The sequence below is a fragment of the Atractosteus spatula genome, chromosome 1 (genome assembly GCF_055471065.1).
Source record: "Atractosteus spatula isolate fAtrSpa1 chromosome 1, fAtrSpa1.hap1, whole genome shotgun sequence".
NCBI lineage: Eukaryota > Metazoa > Chordata > Actinopteri > Semionotiformes > Lepisosteidae > Atractosteus > Atractosteus spatula.
The window spans coordinates 67,157,748-67,173,791 of NC_142706.1; the positions used below are offsets into that span (position 1 = coordinate 67,157,748).

General features: G+C 33.7%; 1 protein-coding gene across 3 annotated transcripts in view; it reads left to right on the top strand.

Moving 5' to 3' along the window:
- lcorl (ligand dependent nuclear receptor corepressor-like) overlaps positions 1-16,044 on the top strand; it is a 46,590-nt gene that overhangs the window by 13,735 nt on the left and 16,811 nt on the right. For 2 of the 3 annotated variants that reach the window (XM_088917817.1, XM_088917808.1), the window contains exons 2-6: positions 1,550-1,615; positions 7,506-7,585; positions 8,917-9,046; positions 10,417-10,647; positions 11,058-11,142. In XM_088917817.1, the coding sequence (XP_088773943.1) occupies positions 1,550-1,615; positions 7,506-7,585; positions 8,917-9,046; positions 10,417-10,647; positions 11,058-11,142 (592 nt within the window). Of the gene's footprint in view, positions 1-1,549; positions 1,616-7,505; positions 7,586-8,916; positions 9,047-10,416; positions 10,648-11,057; positions 11,143-12,076; positions 15,064-16,044 lie in introns of those variants that run through there. The other variant, XM_088917824.1, reaches the window with a different exon arrangement.

Sequence of the window (16,044 nt, forward strand, 5' to 3'; positions counted from 1 at the left end):
AATACTTATCCTTTAACATCTGTTTTCTGATTCCTCATTTCCATACTTATCATAAAGTGAGAGGACAGAAATATATTGGATAGGTTAGTATAGATGTCTTAGGTGGGCTTCAAAGGCACAAAACCTGCTCAGATTACAGAGAAAATGCAATTTCAGTATAAAATGTCCATACATTTTATCATTAAACAGATTAATCATCAATTTAAATATATCATTAAAAATATATCCATTCTTTTATATAGCTGGTGCAGGGATTCCTGCCAGAACTAGTTCAGGTCGTATCCTCGCACCTCTCGCTTTAGCACTAGATTACTGTACTAGGTTTCGAACTAACATGCCATCTTATTATTGTACTTAGGGCTGGGCAATATGGCCTGAAATTTATATCAAGGTATAATTTTAATTTTGGAAGGTAACGATATATGTCACGATATAGAATTTTTTCTCAGTTTCAATAGAACATGCTTTAACAGGCGTACAAGACTTGGATAGTAAGTTTTTATTGCCTGGATTTAACTATTAGGTTATGTTTAACTGTTAGCTACTGTTGTTCCTTTAGTATTTTTGAAATTTCACATTGAACTGCAGTAGTGTGTAATGTCCTTCCACCGCTGGCTTTTCTTGTCATAAGGGCAACGACTAGTTAATGACTCAGGCAGCAATGTCTGTGTGTGGCTTTTCTTTTCACACTGACACTAGAACTGCTTGATTCGGAGCACATTCTTGTACTTTCCTCATATTCACATACATGTTTCGTCTATAGGTGATAGAAGAGGTTGCTTGTATTACCGCCTCTGGCTAAAGGTTGCCCGACATAGTTTTCAGATAACCGTTTTCTGCTCGTGGTCTGTCTTTTTCCAAACAACTGATGAAGCACCCTTCTTTTCACAAATTTCGTTGCTTGTTCCCGTCTCACTAATGATGCCTTTCTCCATTTCTCCGCGTATTTGTGTTTGCAGACGGGCACACCGAACACGTGCGTTTGTTTTCACGGAAAAGGGAAGAGATGCCCCTGTGTTTTTATTGGCCGCAATGACCTCATAAACCGGTTTATGCGTCATAAACCGGACGTCTGAACCACTGAAGATCAATAATTCTGAACCTATCAGATTTCCAAATATCGGCAAGATGAACATTTTCAGAATTATATAATTCGAGCTAAAATATGGAAGAATTTTAAACTGACGGGTCAATAGTAAAAATTTCCAAACCCCGTTTTACGACTGGCAGCGCAATCTGTGTAAACATCAAAATCTGTTCTCTACCGGTATAAATGGTATAGCCAAATCCGTATCGTGGCACACATTTCTAACGGTATACTGTCTGTATTTCAGTCTTATGTTTTAATGTGTATATTTTCTGAGTTTTCCCATTGAAGAAGTATGGTTTGTGTAGATCAGAGGGGAAAAAAAAATTAAGTTAAAAGTTTGATGCTTGTGGTCCTTTTGTTTTAATGTTATCTGTATAATTTTTGTATAACGATGTCAGGGTTGTGTTTAATTTTTTAAATTATTTTCTTAATATGTAATCTCCCCTTCTCCTTTTTTAGGTTTTGAGAGTATTTTAGAAGGAATCTATGGACCAAGGCTGCTTAGGGATCTCAGTATATTTGATGGTAAGTTTCTTTTATCAGTTACCAAGTAGTTTGTGTATTTACAGGGATGTTGGTAAATTCGTGTTGCACAGGGTGTACGGTAGAACTGGTTCAGTCTTTTAGCTAGTCACATCGTACACCTTGCACACATAAGCGTAATAAACAGCAGTGTATGTGGGTATTAACACAAACATGCATCTTTTTTCAGTGCTATCACAAATGATGTGGGCAATAAATTAAAATATTCATTAGGAGCATGTATAGGCTGTAATGTCAACAAAATGGTTTGGTTTTGTTGGAAAAGAAATGCTAAAGTCACAAAATAAATGCAGTAACATGAGCTCCAGCATCCTGTATAAAATCTCTGAAGTGAAAATGAACTCCTTGCGAAATGTCACTTAATAGAAAAACATTCAGTGTAAATGTAAACATTGTCAACTGGTTTATCTGTTAATTGAGAGCTTTTAAGTCATGTGACACTATTTTTACACTTGGGATTTGAAAGAATGGGCATTGAGTGCATTTCAAAACACAATGAAAGTAAAATCTCCAACTTGCATCACAAAATAGACTAAATTTCCAGGTATGTGCAGCAATTCAGAATGAAGCAACGAAACTTCCGGAGACTCAAACGGGCCCTATTATATTGGAAACAAACAGGCTTGTTAATACGTCTCTTTTAATCCAATAGACTTTGGACTGGTTTTGCCGATAAATACTACTAGCTTGTTAACTCTGAACACAAATCATGTTGGAAGATTTCTGAGGTGAAATGTCTGCTGCACAACCTGTACTCATTCTCTTGTGCATCACATTACAATAGTCATTACAATGACTAGTAAGCAGGAAAGGCTGCCACACATCATAATTCTCACAAACTCTTGAACAACATGGCGACTATACGGTACTTTCACAAAGTTCACGATTTTGTGCTAAAATCAGAATTTCTAAAATGTTTGCGATACCATCAATGAATTTAGCTAATTTAGTTACTGAGATTGAATAACTGGCCTGTGAATTTGCGACTGCAGTGCTGCTTAAAACATTTTATGATGCTCTGTGCTACCAAAGACTTATTCATTGAATGTGGATAAGCTGTGTCTAGTAGAGTGTCAGTTCACTGGTTCTTGATTATCCTTGTAAACAAAATGTGCCATGTGTTATGTCTGTAGATTAATCAGTAATATAGATTAACTATCAAACATTTAGATAAGTTTATAGTTTTGTTTTCATTAAATATTATTTTTTTAGTTGACTTGCTGTAAGAAATTCCCTGCCATTTTGTTTGTTGAGAAATGCGTGTTTGGGTTGCCTTTTTGAGAGGAATATTGGCACAGACCAATGCCTCTGTAAATTGTAAATAACAGCATGCTGGCTGTCCAAGCCCTCTTGAGCCTTTCATTTTTAGAGATGAGTCCCTCTCACCAGTAGGATTCCCAATCTTCATTTTCTGAATTTATCCTTTTAAATGTAAAATTGTCATCTTAAATAGGCTCAGTCCAATGACAAATTGCAGGTATTGTGAAGTTACTTTGTCAGTATATGGTGCACCAGGTGAGTATTATTCAACTCAATGAAATGATGTAATTCTTATGTTAGTTAGCATAATTAGTTTAGTTTGTTAGCACAATTTAAAACTTCTGTAAACAATTAGAAAAAACATTGCATGCTGTTATATATATCTGATAACATTAGGGGAATGTTTCAGGCCAGAGTCAAGTTTGTTACTAAAAATCAATCTACAAAAACAATAAATTGAAGTTAACCAGTGGCTGGTTATCACCTTTTTGGAAGTCATTAAGTTAAATATTGTAAATAGTGTTTAGAATAAAAATTGCATATGTAGTTTTTACAAAGTGTTACCTCATTCTATACATCTACCAATAGCCAATAAAACAAATGTTTACATTTCACAGTATTTGCAATTTTATCCATTTATTACCTGAAGAGAAAATATTCTAAAACAGCAGTGTTAAACAGGTGCAAACTTTAACCATCAATAAAGTTGCAGAATAATAAGAATTGAATAGCACCAAGTCTTTGTGCATTTCATAAGATGTTATTTGCTGAGGCCCTGGTTCAGTCCCAGACCAGGGAGCTATCTGCATGGAGTTTATATGTTCTCCTGTGGTCCTGTGGGCTTCCTCTGGGTTATCTGTTTTCCTCCCACAGTCCAAAGACCTACTGGTAGGTTAATTGGCTTCTAGGAAGGTTGGCTCAGGTGTGAGCGTGTTTGTGACTTTCTACCCGTCTGTCCGGGGATGGACTGGCATCCTGTTCAGGGTATATCCTGCCTTGCGCCCTTTGCTTGCCGGGATAGGCTCCAGCTCATCCACAATCCTGAATCGAAGAAGCAGTTAGAAGAACTGAACAATGCTTTCAGGGAATTAACTGTAAATTCATTTTATATAATGTGTGGTTAAATTCACTGGGGCATCTTACACCTAAAGTTAATTTGTGCAGTTACTAATAAAATATATTGCTTTAAACTAACAGGAATTAAGGTTATCAGAATCTGGATAGGGCCAGGTTTTCTTGAGTTGAAATCGCATGACTTGATCCAAATAAAAAAAAACTGCCAGTCATGTTAGTGTCCTTAAAATGAACAGGTGAGAGCTGACTTCCTTGTAAAAATGTCAAATCGATTTTAACTGGCAGGAATTGTCATAGCAGCAGGTTCTAGATACAGTTAGCTTACTTTGTAAAATAATGTTGTGAAACATTTAAAATGAAATGTCTCTGCTATTACAGCGATGTTGACCTATTTAAAAATCAACCAGTAATTGTCCTACATTGTTCAGTTGTTTGCACTTCTGATAAAATCTTGTGTGCTGTGCTGCCTTTTCCAGTCGTGGGGATTTTAGTCAGTGCACTCAGCTTTTTTGAAGTCCTCTATCCTTGCTGTTATCAGGGTTGCATTATAAGGTGAGATGTTTTATTTTGACCTATTGCAGCTGTTTTCACAAGACAGCGGGAACTTTGTATAACATGATCACACTGGCTTCACTTTAGTAATAGTGCAGCCCAAATTGTGCAATTTGAGTTTGGCTGTCATGGACTGTTTCTCTGTAAAGACACTCTTTATTTTTCAATTTCACTAAGACGCAACAATCCTAGCAAATTTTAAAATTTAGTGCTGCTAGGGTTACAACACAAGAGAGATTAAAGAGAATCATGATTTTTTGTGAGACCTGCTTATATGTAGGAATTCCCCTTGCATTGTGACTCTGGCAGTCTCAGTACATTGAAGTGTAATTGTTTGAACCTGCCATAAACAATGAAACATGGGTTGAATCAGGTGCTTCCTTTTAGTGGTTAATTGGGGATATTTTACGTTCTTACTTGATCAAGCACCTTCGACTGCGTTAGTTGTTTCAAGAACAGCTTCTCCCGGATGATTGAGATCAAATTGCTTTGTATCATGGAAGTCAAGTCCGTAAAGCTTGTGTTCTAATTATGTCAAATAAAAAAAAAAGATATACTATCAATTTTAAAGTTTAAATGACATTCATACATCTGCTAGGTTTTTTGAATATTTTTAATGGGAGTTTCAAAATTAATTTGACAGATATATCAATAGGAACATAAAACATATAGAATAATTCTAATCTGTTATTAAACAAAAACATGGCTTATGTATTTGACAATTATATTGAATATTCATACCCCTCTCAAATTACAAACTTAATGTTAGAAAATTAGTTCACATCCCAAGACAGCTTTTCACTTGTTTACTTAGCTTAATTGTAACATCTTTTGATATTGCGTATTACTAAATGTACACTATAGGGATCAAGTATAAATTAAGACCCAGAATTTGATATTTGTGGATACCATTGAGTAGTAACAGTGCTACAAAATTGTAATTGCATCTACATAAATGTCTTTATGAAGACTTTAGATTTTCACATCAGCTTTTCCTGTGAGATCACATACATTTCTTCATTATTCAGTTATTTCACTATTTGTTTTAAGAATTAAAATAGATTGTCCTGAAAATTCTTGTTTAAATTGTATTAACATTTTGGGGAAAAAAACTTCCTTACCAAAATATAATTTCCTTTATTTGCAGTCTGTCAGGAGCTTTTCAGTTTGTGCCTACTGTGATGGAGCCAAAAAGTCATGGACAATATTTTTTCTGTGATGAGCTCAGACATCCAACTACCACTGTTCTATTTTTGTTAGAATCAATTTGAAGAAACAACTGACAAAACACTAACTTATTTAATATTTTGATTTTTCAAAAAAAATCATGAAATGGTATGATATTTGTGTATTACAAAACATGCATTTATTCTATTTGTAGCACAAAATTATTAGAGATTAGTTCATACAGAGTGTCAGCAGAGATTTGTATTGACACAATAAAGGAGCCAATGATTTAATTTCTAAAACATATCTAACAATTACATCTGTCACATTGGAGCCTGTAAGTTGAATAGTTGCAAGATACTATGTATTTTAAATTTGTGTTTTTACATGCAATTTAACATTGATGAAACCTGCTCAAATGGCTATGTTAAAAGAGAAATTGGATGCAAAAATTTCTTTTTGCTATCAGTTTGAATAATTTAGTTTTCCTTAAAAGTTTAAAAGCTTCAATTTGTAGCTGCGCAAAACAAAGTATTTGCACACATTAAATCAATTGACATTAAAATATTTACTGGTTCTTTCAGCAGTTAGTATACAGAAAAAACAGTTGTGCTGTTCCAAATAGATAGTAGATGCCAAAGGCAGAATGTGCTGTAGCAGTATTTGTCAAAAGGAGTAAGGATTTTAATTCAAATATTAAATCATAACTGTACAACACTAACCAGCAGACTGATTTATGAACTAATTTGGCTCACACTCCTATCCAAACTGACTTACATTTGTATGTATTACACAGCAGAACCTTGCTCAAGGCAACAGAAGCAGGGTAGGTTGCAGGATTGGAATCCATAATTTTGTTACGGGTGTCCCAGCCAGTACTCCTCACTGTTGGCGTAAATGAACAAATATGTTGTTTGTTTAATGTATGTATGAATGTGTACACATTTAAACCTCACCTTATTAAATCTAGATTATAATTGGTATATTTAACATGACAAATTTTAACAGTGTGGAAAGTATTTCTAATTTCATGGTTTAAATGCTAAATTAAGCAGTGTAGTCCATCCTTTTGCAAATATGTGATCCAAAGAGAAAAATGAAAGTTATTCTATACATTTTTCAAAGTGTAAATACCAGCTGTTATAATTCTTGACTTAAAAACGCTCAAAAACATCATTATTGTTTTAATATTGCAAAATTAAAATTCCAGATATTAAATTGATTACACAAGATTATAGCACTGTTGTGTTATGGGAAAGTCAGATTCAGGTCACTTTGCTGTCAGGTGCACTTGTTTATTTATGTCCAAGCTTCTACCTGTTTTTAGGATTAGCCCGAATGATGAAAGAAGCTTGTAGATGTGGGTAAAATCAAAATGCCTGGTTACAACTAAAAGGCTTAGCATGTTAAATTATGGATGCCATATCACAAATATGGTGCTTCTCAGACCAGATATGTTAATTTGCTGTCAGAATTTTCTTCTAGTCATAAATTATACCCACGAAATCTGAGAAATGATTTTTGAGTAAATACAGATCTGTAGTAAGCACTGCTTTCTATTTGGCAAAGAGTCCTGCTTCTATAGCTGTATTAGTGTTAAGGTGTATAAGCTGCGTTGTGATTTGTGATCTTCAAAAAGCCAGGTGGTATAGATTAGTTGTGTTGTGAGCCTTTCATTTTGTTACATATATCCATCAAAATGCACCTGATTTTATTTTAAAAATGTGGTTTTGATTCAAACCTTTCAGGTTTTTATGAGTAGTTTTAATTCACAAAGGTATTATTTTGTTCTGAAAAGTATTTTAAACTTTTTTTTTAGACTGTGAACCAGATGTGGTCACCGACTGGTCAGTGGATGCAAGCTGTTCCTTCTGCAATCTACAATTAGAAAAGCTCAATGTAAGTTTATACAAGTTGTGACTTTCTCTTTGGGTAATAAGAGTACCAAAGAAATTATAAATAGTTACACTTTTTTAAATCTTGTGTGTTTATATACAAATGGGTTAACATGCAGGAGCATCAAAAGACACTATGTACATGTATGTTTCTAGAAATACAGTAAAACCTCAATATTTGCAAGTTCAGCATTCATAATTGTGTCTACTTGTGCAAAATTAGTGACCACTTTTTGTGGACCAAATTCAGCCATTCACTAGGAATGCATCTTGTTTATGCATTATTCATTTTCTGTCTAGAAAGCGTTAGGTGTGCATTGCTTGTAGACCAGTCATGAGAGTAATGCCTATGTAATGTTGTGAAATAAAACAAACTTTAATAACAAACTTCTGTGGTCCCATAAGTTATCGCAGCATCAGTTCTCACAAAAAAGAAAGAAAGAAATTAGAAGAACCAGGGCCAGGAGAGTTAGTTGGTAGGTGATGAGACGACTTGACCTGTTCAATATCAAGCTTGGTGAGGAAAAAAAATATATTGATATGACATTCATGATGTAGATGTATTAAGCACCATCACTGATCTTTAAACATTTTTTAGATGTGTTTGTATGATGTGTGGTATCTAGGGCCCGGAAACATAAGCCTGTTCATTAGTTTGTCCATGCTCTTCTAAAAGAATGGGACAGAATCCTACAAGACATCTGCAACCTGGTGCAGAACATGAGACCACATACACTTAGTCCATGACTTTTGCAGTACAAGCCTTGGTGATGATACACGTTGAGCAGTGTAATTGGGCTATGACACTTTTTTAAATAAGATATTTAAACCAAAAAATATCAATAATTGTTTTGATTTTGTTCGTTTTAAGTAATATACTGAGCATCAAAGGATACAAAGGAACAAGTCAAGGTTTATTTTATGCTGAAAAGAGAAGAAAAACAATATTTCGGCTGTGAAGCCTTCTTCGGATGTGTTCTTCACACCCAAAGAAGGCTCCACAACCAAAATGTTTCTTTTCTTCTCTTTTCAGCATGGAATAAACCTTGACTTGTTCTTTTGCAGCCTACACATGCTGGCGCAGCTACCTTCTTGAACTATTAAAGGATACATATAACTTCATTTAAGTGCATGTTTAATATGTTTTATTTTAACGAAGTCCATGATCACATACTGGCATATAAAAGGTGGAAAATAAAAATATATTTCTTTTGGAGTATTTTGGTTCAAATTCCGGCTACTACTTTTATAGTAGATTATTTTTGCAGTTTTTCAGTTCATTTATGTGCCTTAATCAGTATTTTATTTGTTTTGTTTTTTAAAACACTTATACAGGACCATATTCCCACTGTCAGTTCATCACAGTCAACTCCTACAGAAGAATCTCCATCTCAGGGCCAGTCTAACACTGAGAAAATTGAATGCCAAGCAGACAAGTTTCTTCATGCAATCTTTCGAAAGAAAGGTAAAAACTTTGAGTGGTGTCTTATGACAGTTATGTTCTTTAACTTTATTCTTAATGTTGCCCCAGGTATAAGACCGGTTGAAATGTTTTTGTACTTTTTAATCATTTTAATGTAAGAACTTTTTAGAATGAAGGCACAAGGATAAAATCTATCACTAAAACATTTTAGAATTTTTATATCCACTAGGCTTGACATCAGTATATATTACTATATTCCTTTCAAAAGTTTGTTCTGAATTTTTTCTTAAACATGAGTCAAGAAAAACTGTTATTGATACCTTAAAAAAGAAGTGTAATCAAATGTTTTGATTGATATCTTGCCTTTCCAGCTCCTTCATTTCAGATGTTTATGTAAAACTCAGTTGTAATAGAAAAGGGGTCTTTTATTAAACCTTTTTTGCACACTTTTCATAGGCTCTTTTCTGTACTAATCATAGATGGCATTTTCAATGGAACAGAATGGTCATATACAAATCATGTGCTTAATATATTAAATTAAAATAAATTATATATCTTTTCAAACTACAGTATATATAAAATGCAATTGGTTGCTTACTAATAGTAAAATATGATCAGTAAGTAAAAGCATTTGTTGAATTATAATGGAGCAGCTGTACACTGCTGTGCAATAAATCCTGAGAAAATCTTTTAACAGCCTATGTAGTCATTGAAGAACACTTATTAAAAAGATGTACAATGTAGTATCTTTGTTTGGAAAGAATGTAAACATGAAGCATGTACCAGCAGAATCAAAAAGTACCATGTATCCTTTCCATTCCTTTACGTTTTCTTTAAATTTAATTAAGTTGCTGTAAATGTTATCTAAGATTGCAGTTTCTTTATCAAGCATCTTTATCTGTGTTCGCAAAGTAGTATAAACTTTACAGATTATTACAGGAGTCAATTCCCAAGATGAAGGGTATGACTAACACAGAGTAGAGGAAACTGCTCTTTACAGTGGTATCATTACCCATAAATTCTAGTTTAGAATTTGAAGTGTGATTCAATTTATGTTTCTAGATTTACTAGTAAAGAGAAATGTTAATTACACAGTCTGTATAATAACTTTTTCATTGTAATATTTGTTTTCGTATGTGCTGCAATTCCTGGATTGGAATCCTGTCCTGGATTTAAGAAGAATCAAAACTTGTTAGTCATACTCCCATTCTTTAATGTTTGATCTTTTCCTGAATGTACACTAAATTACATATCTTTTTCTTGTAGTGGTCACACTCAGTGCCAAAGATTGCAACAGAAAAACAAGTGCCTGAATAATTGCTGTGTAAATTTGAGTTTGAATTTAAGTTGTTCATTGCATGTTGGGTATTTTTTTTTGTTTCTGACTAATATATCTTCCTTTTATTTGATAGACCTTCCTCAGAACTGTGATCCAAACATTCCCTTAGTTGCTCAGGAATTAATGAAAAAGATGATCCGCCGGTTTGCAATTGAGTATGCTTCAAAAAGTCGTCGGATACAGGAAGCAAAAAATGGAACATCCATGGATGTGGATTCAGTCTGTAGCAGTCTCCAGCAATTCCAAGATCAAGATGGACCATTAGACCTCACTGTGAACAGAAACCATCTGAATGTTGAACAAGGTAAGTTCTCCTAACACTGAGAATACTTTGTGGGGAAAATATCCTGCCGATGTGGTCTGCATTTGCAAGTTTTATTTTGTTCAGAATTCTTTGCAGATTTTTATATTCACCTTTAGATAAAATTGCACAATGATTACATCTCTTTGTACAATATGCCAAGTAATTATTTTTGTTCTGACTATTGCATTAAATCTCTTTGATGTTTGCTTTTTTCAATTCTGAAAGATTATCTTATTAAAATGTACAAAACATATGTAAAAATGTAATCTATTAGTGTAACAGACTATACTGTGAAACAATCAGTACTCTGCATTAAGTATTTTTGTTTCCAAAAATATGCTTTGCCAAGTATAAGCACTATCCCTCAATGTAGTATTATTCACTCAATCTTTAATTTTTAACTTTCATAGCAGATGGCGTGCTTGATCTCTCGAAAAAAAATAGTGCCAGTTCTACATCATCAAGAAATTTATCCACTAATCACAAAGCTTCAGGGTAAGTACCATTAAATAAAGATCTGCCTTTTCACATTTTTTATGCTTCATTTTTAACTGTTTAACTGTTTAATTGACAGTTTAATTTTAGAATTATTTTCAAGGGCAGTATTAGGCACTCTGGATACTACTCAATTTTAAAAGAACGTTTTGAGCTTTTTTATTTTTGTTTATATGAACACAGACAGTGGAAATTGCAGTCTTTCTGAACTGGGAGTGCTGAACTGTCACTTTTACTGCCTGGTTAAGATCTTGGTATGTCGACAAGTTATAAAGTATTAGATTGTATATTGTGCTGAAATAAGTAGATTTTCCTTATTTCTTAACATGAATAAACATCAATCTATAACTTCATAACATCTTCTGAAGTGGAGCATATTATTTTAAATACATTGTATTTATGATATTTGAACAAATTTAAACATTTGTAAGGATATATGTAGACTTCTGTCAAATGTTTAGCTATATTTTTCCACATGCAAAACCAGGTTTTACCTTTACCTGATATCTGAGCAATTTTGTTTTTGTTAGTACACTTTGCAAATGGGTTGACTCTTTTATTACTTGTTCAGCGGTAACGTCACCATTCTAACAAGCAGTACAACATAGTTTTCAGCAGTACCATACAGCTTTTATTCCAATATGTTTGCCTACTTGAAAGTATAGCAGCCGTGCCGATACCAATTCTGCAAAGATATTGGAAGTGCTTCCCTAGAAGTTGTTACCGCATGATTGACAGACTGTCCTTGTAGGACTCCTCTAGTGTTTGAAACTATATACAGGTATTCCACAACTCAGAGACACTTTATACAATGAGAGAAGCAGTGATGTTACCTAAGCAAGGACTGTAATAAAGGAGTGGACCCTTCCCTTCCATAGCTGTGTGCCAGTCTGTCATGCGTCAGCTTACCATCGTTTCATTCCATCCATCCTAGGAGACTGCAGAAAGATGACTATGTGGAAAGAAGCACAGAGTTTTCAGAAGGCTTGCTTTCAAAAGCCTTGAAAGACATTCAGTCAGGAGCACTGGACATTCACAAAGCAGCCATACTTTACGGCATACCTCAAAAAAATCTACTTCTTCAGTTAGAAGCCTTATACGAAGGAAAGCTGTCGACACTGAAAGCCTTCAGCCAAGACATTGGGGACGACTATATTTCAAAAAGCAGAGAGACTCATCTTGTTCTACAGAAGGTGGCCACTTGGGCTCGAGCTCAAGCTGAACACACAGAACAGGGTAAATTCAACATAATTGAAAACTCAGAGCTAAAGTTTCCAACGGCTTCTACTTACCTCCACCAGTTAACTCTACAGAGGATGGTCACTCAGCTGAAAGAAAAAAATGAAAGTCTTTATTATGAAAATTCAACCAGTCCTGCTGTACAGTTAAGAATCCCTCAGGTACGGGTCAGTTCTGCACCCAAATCCCAACCTGAAATCTCTGGTCTTGTGGATGTAATGTATCAAGTGTCTAAAGCTACATCAATTCCAGAAGGTTCAGCACTTCAGAAACTCAAAACTATACTCCCTAAACAGAACAAAATGGATTGTTCTGTGCCTCTATCTCACTCTGGTATTGAATCTTGCATCATGCAAGCAGATCTTTCTCCGTTGTGTCTTAATTTGAAGAACGGTTCAGTTGAGGAAAATGCAGATGATCTGGATCGAAGAGATAAGCAGCCCAGGAAGAAGCGTGGCCGTTACCGCCAGTACGATCATGAAATCTTGGAAGAAGCTATTACGATGGTGATGAGCGGTAAAATGAGTGTTTCTAAAGCACAAGGAATTTACGGAGTACCTCACAGCACTTTAGAGTACAAAGTGAAAGAACGGTCTGGAACACTGAAGACTCCACCGAAAAAGAAACCCAGGTTATCGGATGCTGGGATTTTTAAAGTGACTGATTCAGGGACAAGCAGCTCCAAAAGTTTTTAGACTGAACTTCGAGTCTGACTTGGACATTCAATTCTAGACAGAATTTTTAAGTAAACACTTCAAAACACAACACATGCCTTTAAAATAGTTTATTCAGGGTTTTCACTGTGGATATACATGTGCATATATATTTGTGTGTATATGTACATGCATATATATACACATAGATATAATGACACACTGTTGGTTTCAGTTATATAAGAATTTAAAATCTTATCAAATATTCAGGTTTAATTTAACTTAAGCTTCTAAGAGCATTAATGATTGTTATGTGCAGCTTTCATATGGGATTTCAAACCTAGACTGATTAAGTGACTTAAAAGTACTAAAACTAGGTAGATATTAGTAATTATTTTCCTCAAGTCCTTGAATATGACAGATTATGGAACGGTACAAAGGTATCACAAGCTGTCAAGAAAAACACTATTTCCATACTGGCATTTCACTAGTCCTATATATATATATTACAGTATCAGTGTGACAATGCAAAAAAGTTCAAGGTTGAAGTGACAAAAACGTTGGATATTTTAAGCACTTCCTGGTGTTTTAGTACATCAGAAGTTCATTATAAATTTCAACATTATTAGCTTAACTTTGAGCACATTGTAGAATAATTTTGATAGTTTGTATTTGAAGTCTATTATGAAACAGTGAATTTTTTATATATATAAAGCAACTCTGCAAAGTATAATGGGTAAGTTGGAATGCAAAATAGAGCATGTTCAAAATGTGCACAGAATAAGCTTGAGAATGGTAAGTTTTAGTGAATGTGTGCTGGTTATATTTTAATATAAATTTGTATTTATGAAGGTTTGTTTCGCACTTCTACTACTGAAAACCTCACTTAAAAACTAACTTTGCTGCTGTGACTTTTTTGTGTTAAATGTATATGATTTCAAGAGCTGTCCAAATATCATAATGCTCCGTTACATTATCGTACTGCTAATACCAAATTTACAGTTCAGGGTTTCATTGTTTCATGCCACAAGCAGTCAGCATTTGAAGCTGTACGAAACTTTTGTATAAAAAGTCTGAGTTGTTTCATTTTGGTAGAAATTTGGGTATTTATAGTAAAAATTGAAATATACAGCTATTAATCTTTCTTGTAAAAGATCACACGGGTTACCAAGTGTAAACTTCACATTTCAAAACAGTAGGTCTGTATATAAAGTGACGGGTTTGATAGCTTGGACTTGAGATTGCATTACATTATGAAACTTAGAAGATGTTTGTAATGCTATTTTGGAAACAAAATCATTTTCTAAAGCAACCTAAAATGTAGATCTATGCTAGAAACCTCTGATGGACTGCAGTGAAAAACAAATGTACTATTCAGACTTGCTTACTCATGGATATGAATTAGTCCCAGTATCTTGAGTGTTTTGTAAATTTGTTTACATGTTAATGTTCAGTTAAAAGGGCACCAGTTTGTTTTTTACACATTTAACAGAGGTATATTCTTAAAACTGTCTGAAAAGACCAAGTTCTAATGAAATGGTGTTCCAATTTTCATCTTATTTGAATGTTTCTTAAAACATTTTCGTATAACAATACAGTGCCTCTGTTTTTAGAACTTTTACTCAAAGTTTAACCATTTTCTGGTAGCTATTGACAGTTTTATATTGTATAATACCTTTTAGTAAAACTGATTTTAGTTGTTTACAAAAACCTTTCACTTCGTTTTTTAATTACAGTATTTCATTGTCACAGACCTAGATATGTGGCAGCCTTGATTTTTTTTCTTTTAGAAAAAAATGGTTAATTTCTTGGTAATTAGTTATTTATGCATAAATCTATTGCACTATAATTCATGAATTATTTATGAGATTTTCTAATTAGTATATCTAACTGTCTTGTGTTGTAAGTGTAGTGTATTTTTGTTCCCCTTTGTGTTGTTCGAAATCTGAATTTGTGGATTTAATTGTTCAGTTACTGTGTTAATAGTTTGTAATTTGTATTAAAGCACTTTGATGCTTTTGCACATAAATTAAATTGTGAAATGTGTGATCATTTTTTTGCTGTTGCACATATAGCTAGCTTGGCTTTCTGCATTTATTTTGTAAAGACCTGCCTTCCTGTTTTTGGGAGGTGTTTTTCTTTGTTTTTAATATTAATGATGAACAGCAAAACAATATTCATTTTCTATACAAGACATATACATGTGAAAAGTGTGTTTTAATATTTAGGTAATCCCAACAAAATTTGTGTTTTTTGGTATTTTACATGTATTTTAGCAAGGTTTTATTAAAGATGTTACTTTAAAATGTCCCTTTGCCCTCCTGCATCACAAATCTTAATATACCTTATAAGGAGGAGGTAAGCCATTTTCACTGTCCCTGTTTTTACAGCTCAATTTAATTTCCCTTGGTTAAAGGTTACATACACTGGATTATTTTTGTTATTAATTGCACCACTCCAATGTTTTGATAAGTCCTATTGAGCTCAAGTACATTTTTTGACAAGGTTTTCTACTAATATAGTTAATCATTACAAAGATTGGCTGGGTTAAAAGTTCATGACTGTTTATAAAGAATGAACTTTGTTATCAATTCTAGGATGGCTCTGTAGTCTATTTCTGTTTACTGGCAATGTCATTGTCAATTCTATTAACATTTCTAGACAATTTTCTTTACAATTCGACCTTTATCACAGCAGGACAGCAGTTTCCATAAACGTGAGCTTTGCATAAAGCCTCCTGTTTTAACTCATGAATCTTGTTGAAAAGAAATGTCTTCTAAATTATTTAGGATCAGAACTTGATAATTCTTCCCACGGCATACTGTACAGCCAGTGAAATCCATATTTTCAAATAAAATTCTTTGGAGTGTCTACAACAGCTTTATCACTAGCCATTCTTACAAGGCAAGATTTAGCATGTTCCAAATGTTTAATTATTTTCTGGTTGTTAGTCCCGATTGATCAAACTGAGTATTAGATTTTTTCAGAGAATCTTTTGGTTTTTCCAAGA